Here is an 11,706-nt window from a genome sequence, read left to right as displayed (position 1 = left end):
GTTTAGTCTGGGGCTGAGGAGGGACCAATCTGGGACTGGGGAGACTGGGCTGAGACTGGAGAGGGACAGATCTGGGGCTGAGAATGAATTTATCTAGGACTGGGAATGGACTGGTCTGGGACTGGGAATACTGGTTGGAATCCGGGATATGACCAGTCAGGGACTGGGGAGACTGATCAAGTACTGGGGATGGAATGATCTAGGACTGGGAATGGAACGATTTGGGACTGGGAATTGAACGATTTGGGACTGGACTGAGCTAAAAGTGGGGGTGGACCGATCTGGGATGGGAGAGATTGGTCTTCAGCTGGGGAGGGACAAATCTGGGACTGGAGAAACTGATTTGTGAGTGGAGAGGCTGGTCTGGGACTGGGAAGACTGGCATGGAACTGGATTGATCTGGGATGGGAGAGACTGGCCTGGAATAGGGGAGAGGGCTGATCTGGAGATGTTCTGATCTGGGGGAGGATGGACTGATATGAGAATGGGGATATTGGTCTGAGACTGGGGACGGACTGATTTGCGACTGGGCACGGACCGGTCTGGTACTGGGGATACTGATCTGGGACTGGGGAAACTGATTTGAAATTGGGGGTGGATTAATCCGGGACAGGTAAGGCTGGTCTGGGAGCGGCGAGGGACCGACCCCGGCGAGGCTGAGCTCAGCCGGGTGCTGCGGGCGGACGGGACACGAGTCAGCGGCGGGGACGGACCGGACCGGGGGGCATCCGGCACGGACCCGGGACGGACCCGGCACCTGGACAGGTCACCCAAGCTCCGCCCACTTCCTAACAAGCCCCGCCCCCCCGCGGTCAGCCGGTTTCGCGGAAAGGCGCGCGCTTCGGCGAAACCGGCGCGGGACGCGCGCGCCCCTCGGGGCGGCTCCCCATTGGATCGGGCGGGACCCGGGAGCGCTCGCCTATTGGCGGGAGCGGGGAGGGGGCGTGGTCAGTGCCGGGGTCCGCCCCCCCGGCAGGGATATAGCGCGGGAGCGGCGCGCGCCGCGGGTGCGGCACCGGGAGCGCGGGACGGGACCGGGAACGCGCAGGTACCGACCCCGACACAGACACCGACTCCGGCCCCTTACCCCGACTGCCTCCGGGTTCCGGGGAAGGGCAGGGGCTCTGCGGGACCGTGGGGATGTGGCTCGATCGCAGCCCGGTGCTCCCGGTGCCCTGCGGATCGCGGGAGTTGCTGCCCCCGCGCTGTCCCAGGGATGGGCGGGTTGGAGCTATGGGGCTGCCTCTGCCCGCACGGTTTGCTGGCGGCCGGTCCCTCCCGGCATGGGGAGGTGGGCGAAGCTCTTAGACCGTGTCCTATGTCGGCTGGTGGCAGCGTGGAGGGCTTGTTGAGCCTTTAGGGGAGCGGAGATGGAGCTCCGGCATGTGGCAGTGGGAAGAAGCTTTTCTAGAAATGTGGTAACTTAGAAGAGTTCCATTTCAGCAAGACTTGAGGCTCTTAGAATGACAGGTTTTGTGCAGGAGCTGTTGTGGCATGTCCTTTGGGAGATCCAGGGTTGTGCTCTCGATGGTGTTTTGGCTGGTGGTGTTGGTTCTCGCTATCCTTAAACAGAATCTGTGCCGTGAATGGCCAAGGACGTCGCTGTGTCCCTCTGGGCAGCAGTGGGGCAGTGGAGAAGGGACGGAAGTTGGTGGCACTGAGCTGGTGGGAGCTTGTGGCAAAGTAGGGACCACTGAGTCTTGGGCTATGCAGGGAACAGCCTTATTCTCTCCCCAGAATCTTCCAGTGGGGCAGTAAATAACAAACAAATGAGGGAGAGGCAGCCCTGTAAAATTTGTAGGAGCACTGTGAGCCCAAAATGCCCTGAGAGCTGATCCTGGGGCTGGTGGTCACTTCTGCCCGTCCACCAGGTCCTGCAGACCATGCCATGGAAGTGACAAAGGATGCTGGGAGGGTTGAGCTTGGAACTTTGCTTCCAGCTGGGTGGAAGAACTTTCTCATGTGTCCTCTGTGAAAGCACTTAGCAATTTTGGCTAAAAATGACTTGCGGCCTCCAGCAAAGGTGGTTTGACCTCACCCTGCTCCATCCTGGCACTGATCCTCTGTTCCAGGGGTTGGTTGTGTGTTCCCCATCCCTCTGGTGACTTGGGGTGCTGCCTGGAACCAGCACCTGCTCCCCAGATAGGCAGTGCCTGATGAGAGGGGCTGCTTCTCCTCTAGGGCAAATCCTTGTGCCAAGACCAAGACCAGGGTCACCTCCAGCACTCACATCATTAATGGGTGTCTGCCCTGGCATGGCCTGTCTGGTGTCCCTTGCTCAGGTGCTTTAACCCCATCCATCTGCTGCCAGGGCAAACCAGGAGTAAGCAGAGCACTGAGTCAGCTGGTTCTGTGAGCAGAATTTGATAGAGCTGGAGGAAGGATTTGTAGTAGTTCAGAGGAAATGACCTTGATTTTTGTCATTGTGAAAAAAGGAGGGGGTGGTATTTTAGTCATAGAATTGTAGAATGATGGAATCCCAGAATGGTTTGAGTTGGAAGGGCCCTTAAAGATTATCTCATCCCAACCCTCTGCCGTGGGAAGACTTTGGCATATGGGACTTTTGGAGACACCAGAAGCTTCTTGTCTCTGCAGGCAGTGCCACTGCCAGCTGTGTATGGGGCAAACCAACCCAGTCCCTGTGCCCAGCTGGTCCTAATGGGGCTTGGCCCTCTCTCCCCGTGCAGGATGTGTGACCGGAACGGTGGCCGGCGGCTCCGGCAGTGGCTGATCGAGCAGATCGACAGCGAGATGTACCCCGGGCTCATCTGGGAGAACGAGGACAAGACCATGTTCCGCATCCCATGGAAGCACGCCGGGAAGCAGGACTACAACCAGGAGGTGGATGCTTCAATTTTCAAGGTAGGGGCAGATATTTGATGCCTTTTCTTGATGGATCTTGGTGTCTGTGATGCTCTTTCGTCCCCTCAGTGAGTCCTGCTGGTGGGACATGTCCACGATGAGTCTGAGTTTTGCATCTCTAACCCTTGCAGGAGATGCTTCACCTGCAATTGGTCTCCCAGGCTCCTTTGGGAGTGTTTATTCTTTTCTGTCAAATGTTGGTACCAGTTTTAGTACCAAGAAGCACAGTTGTATAACAGCACCTTGGAGAGGCTCACAACCTCATCCAGAGCTGCTTTTTTAGACCACAAATCAGTTCATAGAGGTTCACTAGGTTTGTTTTCATCATATTTGAATCCAGGTTTGACATGAGAAGGAGCTCAATGAGTTCCTTTTGACCTGCTATAAACATCTTGTCAAGTTCTCTTGATAGAAGACTGGATTTATAGAGAAAAACAACCCTAAAAAGACTTTGCAAGAGGGAAGGGGGGATTTCCAGTTTAGGGGGAAAAAAAGGAAAATTCCATACTGAAACAAAAAGGTCAGGTCTTCCCCAGGAATTCCCTTCCCTGTACCCTCACTTCCAAATATCTGTACTGATGAGGGAGTTTATTTTCAGGGCAGTGACAGCTGGTTAGCAGCTGGTTTGGGAGCACTGAGTTATGAGGATGGCATTGAATTAATCATCTGAAAATGCAGAAATAGCTATAAAAGGAATAAATAGGTATATTTTAAAGAATACCTATTTTGCAATCTCCCTTCAAGGGTAAAATATATTCTCCTACCAAAACCACAGATTATGTTCTGATTTTACATAAACTAGTTTTCACTTATTAGTCAGATGAAAAATGAGGTTTATTTTGATTTTTATTTGAGGTATTACTGGGACATCAGGAACAACTGTCTCAGCAGTGATTCTTTGCATCCCCAGCACCTGTTGGGGCAGAGATGAAGCCACATATTATGATCTTGACCTCTGCTTTTTTTTTTAAATCTGAGTTTTAAAAGACTTTTCTGCCTCCCTGGGGCAGGTGGTGCTGCTTTGCACCCAAATAACCCTCCCAGGTGTGGTGGCTGTGCATCTGTCTGCAGTCTAGGAGTGAAACAGCAAATCCCCGTGGGATGGTTGAGAGGGTGCAAGGGGCAGAGCAAGATGCAAAGTGTTCTCTTCAGCCCCAGCTCCTTCCTCCCTGGGGTTGAGGGGGTTTGTAGAGCTCATGTGGAGGATTTTCTCATCTGATTTTGTCCTTTGCTTCAGGCCTGGGCTGTTTTCAAGGGCAAGTTCAAGGAAGGTGACAAAGCAGAGCCTGCCACGTGGAAGACGCGGCTCCGCTGCGCTTTGAACAAGAGCCCTGACTTTGAGGAGGTGACAGACAGGTCCCAGTTGGACATCTCCGAGCCCTACAAGGTCTACAGGATCGTGCCAGAGGAGGAACAGAAGTGTGAGTGCCCCAGTGAAGGACTGATCCCTGTTGTGGGTCCATCTGTAACCATGGACTTGTGCACTGACCTGCGTCTGAGCAGAGCTCCCTGTCCAGGCCCTGCTCTTGTGCTGTGTCTCTGCTTGTCCTGCTTTGCAGATGTCCCCATGTCACTCTGGTGGCCAGAAGGGGAGGAGGAAGGACAGGGTTGTTTTTCTAACCCCCTAAACAGCTGCTTAGGAAATAGGGGACAACTACAGCATCATGTAAACTTCCATCCCCTCAGGGTGTTGTAGGGGTGAATTCCACATCCTTCCCTGCTTGAGGGAGGTGCATGAACTCCTTGTCCTCCCACTGCCTGCCCTCAGTGGATGGTGGAGAGCTGCAATAAATCCCTTCTCTTGCCAGCAGTGATGGAGGAGCAGTAATTTTGCAAAGCTGCTGCAATGTCTGGTGTGGCCCAGGTCACACTAAGTATATCTCTATTTGTGGTTAGGTGTGTGTGTTTGCCTTTTCCTTTTTTATTTAAGTTGAAAACCTTCAAGAAGTAATTTCTAGCTGTCAGGAAATCTGCCTTTAGCATCTCTGTCTCCTCCAGCCTGTTCACACAGAGGGCTGTGCTGCTTCTATGCAAATGGCACTGCAGGTTCCCACCACCAGCATGACTGCACTGGGGTGGCTGGTGGAGAAAAGGAGAAGCAGCAGCAGCAGCCCCAGTCTCTGGGGTGCTCAGAAAAAAAAACAAAACAAAGCAAAACCCCAAACCTCTCCTCTGCTCCAGCTCTGTCTCTGACTGGCCAGAATTTTGCTTTGCTTTGTTGCTGCTTGTTCTGCAGTGGGACAATGGGTTGTAAATTGATTTTTTTTTTCCCTTTTGGTCTCAAAAAGCAGCTCTTGAATGGGCTGTGACCCTCTCCAGTGTGGTGTTGTGTGGCTTTGCCGTGCTGTGGTTCTTGGTTTCATAACTTTCCTGGGGGTGAAAGGTTTTTAAAACCCATTGTTGAGGTGAGGTGTGTGTGTCCTCACTACATCCTGGCCTCTCCTTCCAGGCAAAGCAGGTGTTGCCAATGGGAGCAGCCTGAATGATGTCTCAGAGATGGACTGCAGCTCCTCTGCAATTGATGACCTCATCAAAGAGGTAAGTCCTCACCGTGGCTGCAGGTCACCTTGGCTGGAGGGGACTCATGGGCCTTCCAAAAATTCCATCTGCGAAGCTTTGGGGATCAGCAGTACTGGATTTTGCAGCTCATCCATGTGAGACAGCACCAGGACATGGCTGTGATGATGCTCCTGCTTTTCATGTGCATCTGGGTGGGTGAGACCTTCACGGAGGGATGGAGTCCATGCCATAGCTCTGTTCCCTTTCTTGGCCATGTCACATCCAGCTGCTTCTGCTCAGTAGCTCTTAAGGGTGTTACTCAAGTGTACAACTTGAGGAATGTCAAACTTCATCTTTCCAACCCAAAGAATTCCTTGGCATCCTGTTGGCATTGCCATTTGGACCCTTTCTGAGTGCTGCAAGTCCCTCTCTGGAGGGCAGCTCTACCCAAGGCATCAAACCTGCTCTGATCTCAGTGTCTGGTCCCCCACAGCCCTCCTGTGTGGATGAATACCTGGGGATCATCAAGAGGAGCCCCTCACCCCCTCAGGAGACCTGCAGAAACCCCCCAATACCCGACTGGTGGGTGCAGCAGCCCAACCCTGGTAAGTAGGTGACAGTGTGTCCGAGTGTTTGGGACTGAGATTCCTCCTGGGCAGGAAAAATCTCCCTGTGCAGTGATGCAGCTGTAATTTGTCTTTCTTAGTAAGAATATTTAAAGTACTGATTATGAAATCCACCTGGGAGTTTTTGCTGGCATCTCCTGTGTGGGAGCTGGAGAGCCTGGGGCAGAAAACCAGGGGGCTGGTGGAGGGGAACAAGGGGGTTGGGGTTTGGGAGATATGTGTGTAGGCTCAGCTTGGCTTTCTCTGCCCACAGCGTTGCCCCTGATGAATGGATACTCTAGCTATGAACAGTATCATTCAGGTAAGGCACCTCACCTGGGCACTGGAGACCTCTCTGGGGTTCATCCTCTGTGTGTGGTGGCAGAAGGTGGCTCTGACTCTGCTCCTTGCCTTGAGGGAGGCTTTACTCCAGAGTTAGGAGGTGTTGCACCCTCCTGATTATCCATGAGCTTTTGATGCTGAGCAGGGATCACATCCTGCCTGGTGTTCTGTGGCCCTGGCATGGGTGCTGTGCTGGGATGGTGGCATCAGCCATGCCTTTGGCATGGGGAGATCTGCCCACAGCCCAGGGAGTGTGGAGCAAAGGCAGGAGGAAGGGGTTCCATATATTTTATGGCCATAAGCTAAACAAGTTCCTCCTCAACATGAGGAAGAACTTCTGTCCATTGAGGGTGGCAGAGCACTGGAACAGCTGCCCTAGGAGGGTGTGGAATCTCCCTTTCTGGAGACATTCCAAAACCACCTGGACGTGTTCCAGGTCACCTGCTCCAGGTGACCTTTGGCACAGGGAGGTGGACTTGGAGGATCTCCAGAGGTCCCTTCCAACCCCAATGATTCTGTAATACTGGGAGCTCTCACTTACTGACCATCACTCTACCAGTCTAAAATGCTGGGGGAGATGTCCCTCCATCGAGGGAGACACTCCCAGGAGGCTTTGCTGCCCTTGCAGGGTTTGGGCATTGCAGTGAAGAGCAGGCATGATTTGTCTTCTCCTGCTGAGATGTCCATGTCGTCACCTTCCAGGTTACTCCCAGATGGTGATCAGCTTCTACTACAGTGGGAGGCTGGTGGGCCACGTTACCACCTCGTGCTCTGAGGGCTGCAGGATCTCTCTGGGCCAGCCCTCTGGCCATGGGGAGAAGCTCTATGCCCCAGATGCCCTGGAGCACGTCCGGTTCCCCTCGGCTGATGCCATCCAGAATGACCGCCAGAAGCAGATCACCAGGAAGCTCTTTGGGCACCTGGAGAGGGGTGTCCTGCTGCACAGCAACAAGCAGGGCATCTTCATCAAGAGGCTGTGCCAGGGCAGGGTCTTCTGGAGCGGGAACATGATGGTCTACAAGGACAGGCCCAACAAACTGGAGCGGGATGAGGTGGTGAAGATATTTGACACCAACTTGTTCTTCAGAGGTTTGTAGGAGCCTTCTCTTCTTGCTTCTTGGCATTAGGACCTCTGCCCTTTCCTATGGGAAATAAATCCCTGGACTGGTTGATTTAGGCTGATCAGCCAGTAGATGTGGTGGACAGTAGGGAGGCTGGGAAACATTCAGGGAGGGTGAAGGAGGGGATGGGATAGGCAGGGGTGGTCCCAATGGCTCTGGCCAGAAGCTTCTCCCTGGAGGAGATGAAGCAACTCTGGGATTCCAAAGCCTTGGGGCAGTGCATAAGGAATTTCTGGAGCCTGTACCCAGTGTTGGACCCCCTTGGGATTATATGGTAGGGTTGAAAGGGTAGGGCCTTTTTATCTTGGAGCACTTTGAAGTCATCACTGTCCATCACTGATGGATTCCCAAGTGCTCTGGATGAGCAGGTGATGCTACCAGCTTGAGGAAGGAATAACCTGGTGTTTGGGTCCTCCCAGTTGGAGGCATTGAGCCCACAGCTTCCTTTCAAGGCACAGGGTGCTGGATCCCAGAGCTGTGTGACACAGGCTGGCAGCTTCCAAGTGTTCCCCTCTCCTTGCAGAGCTGCAGCAATACTACAACAACCAGGGCCGCTTCCCAGACAGCAGAGTCATCTTGTGCTTTGGAGAGGAGTTCCCAGATGCTGTGCCACTGAGGTGTAAGCTCATCCTTGTCCAGGTATGAAGGGTTGGGCAAAACTGGGGTAACATGGTCCAGACCAAGGGGGGAATTTTGGCTCTATCTTCCAATCCCAGAGTCACAGGGAATTTGGGTGCCTGAATTGGTGGCGTGGCAGGTGTGGTGTGAGTGTCAGCTTCTTATCCAACTGGGCTGTTCCTTGTCAGATTCCTTGTCAGATTCCTTGTCAGATTCCTTGTCAGATTCCTTGTCAGATTCCTTGTCAGATTCCTTGTCAGATTCCTTGTCAGATTCCTTGTCAGATTCCTTGTCAGATTCCTTGTCAGATTCCTTGTCAGATTCCTTGTCAGATTCCTTGTCAGATTCCTTGTCAGATTCCTTGTCAGATTCCTTGATCTGGGTAGATCTTGTTTGCAGATCAAGCTCCCAAGTGGCAAAAGCTTTTGTAAACCACTAGGAAATCTGTTTGCTCTCTCCTGTTCCAGCCTCAGCACTGGGACCTCTGCCCTTTCCTGTGGGAATAGGGAAGTAAATCCCTAGACTGGTTGATTTAGACCAACAACAGATGTGGTGAATGACTGTGGTTGGCAGCAGTGGAGTTGGGAAATCTTCAGGAGGGTGAGGGAGGGGATGGGATGAGGGGTTCACTCCTCGTGGCTCTGGTCAGAAACTTCTCCCTGGAGAAGCTATAGCAATTCTGGGATCCCAAAGCCTTGGGGCAGGGGTTTTCTGGAACCTCTTGGGTCAACCAGGCTGCAGCAGCAGGGACATGACACAGAGGGCACAGGGAGGGTGTTGTTGTATCCCACCAAGTCTGAGGTCCTGGAGTGTGGGGCTTTACATGTTCAGAGTCTGGTCCTGTGCCTTTCTGCACAACTTTCTGACCTGGTCACCTCTTGTCTTGGGTGTCTGCACCAGAGGATCACTGCAAGTGCTGGGACACCCCCCAGCCTGTCCTTGCACCTCAATATCTGCTGGAATGAGCTCCTGGAACTGCTCCTTTATTTCTCAGCTTATTCCATGACTTTTCTTCTTGCACAGGTGGAGCAGTTGTGTGTCAAGCAGATGGTGGAGGAGGCAGGGAAGACCTGCAGCAGCAGCCCCATGCTGCCCATAGCTGATGAGTCCCAGCATGACCAGGTGTACAGGATGTTCCAGGACATCTGCACGACGCACCAGCGGCCGCTCTTCCGAGAAAACCAACAGATTGCTGTCTGAGCCTCCTCCCCTGCAGTCAGAGCATGGTGGTTTGGGTTGATCTAGACCCAAACTCATCCCATGAGTGCCTAAAATCCCTTTTTGGAAAAGATGGGTTTTGTTCTTTGCTGTTTCCAGTCCAAGAGTCTGTGTAAATCTGGTAGTAAAAATTGCCACAAGCAAGTAGGTGGGATGCTCAGTGTCCATCCTGCAAACAACTTATGATAAAAATGACTCTTTTAGTCCCAGGACTTTTGTAGTCCTCACTCACTCATGGTTGGGTGAGGAAGGAGCAACCAAGCTGTGCAGGAAGGTCAGTGCTAGCTTTGTTTGTGTTGCCTTTGTTGATGGCCAGTCAAGCAGAACCAAATATCAACAGCTATAATGACCTGCCCCCACAATCTGCAACTCAGCCCTTGCTGGGACTAGCAGTTTGATAGGAAATGACTCTTGGAAAAGCCTTAAAATGCCCAAATTTAGGAAATTCTATCCAGAAATCAGCTTTCCTCCCCCAAAGTGTCCTGCTGATGGAAGACAGGGTGTGCCTTAAAAGGAGAACCTGAGATGAGCTCAGGTGGTTAGAACTTGGTTGTAATAATGCCAAGGTCATGGGTTCAATCCCCTGTGTGGGCCACTGACTTAAGAGTTGAACTGGATGATCCTTGTGGGTCCCTTCCAGCTCAGAATAGTCTGTGATCTGTCTGTGATCTCTGAGAACTTCTAAAATTCCTCTTTATTTTTGCTATGAAGTTTATTTTTGCTATGAGGTTTATCTTTGATACCAAAGCGTATTGAAATTTGGAAACTGATGCAGAGATTCTATATGTAAATGTTTAATATAAGAACTTAGGAATCTTAATTTTTTCCTAACCAGAGACAGAGTTTATATAAATATATATATATATAAAGTCTTTAATTTTAAAGATCACAGCGTAGTGTGAATAGTTTGGCTTCACCCTCCCAAACACACGTGTTGGGCTCTCCCAAGCATGACCAGGCAGCGTCATCCATGTGTAAATCCTTCTTAACTTGCTCTGTGGGGGACCTGCTGGGCCATGGGGCTGGTGCCTTGCAAGCCAGGCCTGCACATGTGTGCATGCCACCAAGCTGCCTATTTATTTTATGCCTGAGGTTTGTTAATTGTTTTGTAATTTTTTTTTTATCTTCCTGCAATTAAAGTGCTATATTTTGTATTTCTCTTGCAAAGTGGTTTTTGGGTACAATGAGTGGGGTCTCAAAGCTGGTGGGGAGAGTCTGGTAGTTCTGATTTGCTCCTAATTTGGTCTTAGCTGTGGTGTGGTCTGTGTTAAGCTTCTGTCAGCTTCCTTCTGCTCCATAATTTCCTGGATTCATCTCCAGACAGGAAAGAAATGAGTCAAAATGCTGTAATGCAATAGAGGGAAGGAAAGAAATATCACTTGTAGATCCTTCATTCCAGGGTGGGTGAAGGTATGTCCCTGTTCACTGACCTGGGGTGTTCTTAGCCCTGGACTGTGATGCTCCCAGATGATGGGATGGGGGCAGTTATTTATGGTTCTGCTCAAAGGTTCTTTTCCTTCTGTGGCAGATGGGGGTGTTTCCCCTCTGCCATCTTGTGGGCAGCCCCTGCTCTTACCCCTTCAGGAGGGAGGAAGACTGGAAAGAAAAGGTAAACCTGGTGCCTTGAGATAAGAACATGGTAACAATTTTAGGAAGAAATTCTTTAATTCATAAGGGAATTCTTCCCTGTGAGGGTGGTGAGGCCCTGACACAGGTTGCCCAGAGAAGCTGTGGCTGCCCCATCCCTGCAGATGTCCAAGGCCAGGTTGGATGGGGCTTGGAGCAACCTGGTCTGGTGGAAGATATCTCTGCCCATTGCAGGGTGTGGAATGAGATGAGCTTTAAGGTTCCTTCCAACCCAAACCATTCTGTGATTCTAATTTTAAAAAAAAAAGGGTACACATACTTAAAATAGTAATAAAAAGGAAAGAGGAATAAAAGACAAGAGAAACAAGTGATGCACAATACAATTGCTCATTGCTACGAAGAAGAAAATTACCTCAGTGGAAACTAGAACACTTCTCCATCCAGATTTCTCATGGGGCCTGATCTAGGGGGTGTGGGTGCTGTTTGGGAACCATCAGTGGTGAAAGGGAGCTCTGCCTTTGTCAAATAAGGTCAGTGTTGCAGCAGGGGCAGCTGAGCATCGGCACCTCACCTGCCTGGACTTCAAGCCTGTGTTTGGGGCAACATCTCAAGAGGCTCTGGAAGGGTGAGGATCATATTTGAACTGTCCCCTTGCCTCTGAAGGACAAAGGTGAACTCCAGCTCCTCCCCCACAGCAGACTGTTCTGTGTGGTCTGGGATGGCTCTGCCAAGGGATGCAGGTAGAGATGAAATGGTCTTTATGGGGTGATGCTGGTACCCAAGGTACCAGGGTGCAGGCAGTTGTAGAGGGAATGCCTTAGGAGGTGGATGCAAAACTGGCCTCTCTACTTGGG

At 51.5% G+C, this 11,706-nt stretch overlaps 1 protein-coding gene across 1 annotated transcript; it reads left to right on the top strand.

Moving 5' to 3' along the window:
- Positions 1 to 971: 971 nt before the first annotated feature.
- Positions 972 to 10,419, top strand: IRF8 (interferon regulatory factor 8). The gene is made up of 9 exons (XM_071567782.1): positions 972 to 1,048; positions 2,688 to 2,862; positions 4,100 to 4,283; positions 5,312 to 5,400; positions 5,855 to 5,966; positions 6,241 to 6,288; positions 7,011 to 7,397; positions 7,953 to 8,068; positions 9,071 to 10,419. Exons 2-9 carry the CDS (start codon positions 2,689 to 2,691, stop codon positions 9,245 to 9,247), a joined length of 1,287 nt encoding a protein of 428 aa, XP_071423883.1. The 5' UTR covers positions 972 to 1,048; position 2,688; the 3' UTR covers positions 9,248 to 10,419.
- Positions 10,420 to 11,706: the final 1,287 nt, after the last annotated feature.

Source organism: Pithys albifrons, chromosome 12 (genome assembly GCF_047495875.1).
Source record: "Pithys albifrons albifrons isolate INPA30051 chromosome 12, PitAlb_v1, whole genome shotgun sequence".
Lineage (NCBI taxonomy): Eukaryota > Metazoa > Chordata > Aves > Passeriformes > Thamnophilidae > Pithys > Pithys albifrons.
Note: the sequence above shows the minus strand (reverse complement) of the source record. Positions and strands in the feature narration are given on the sequence as shown.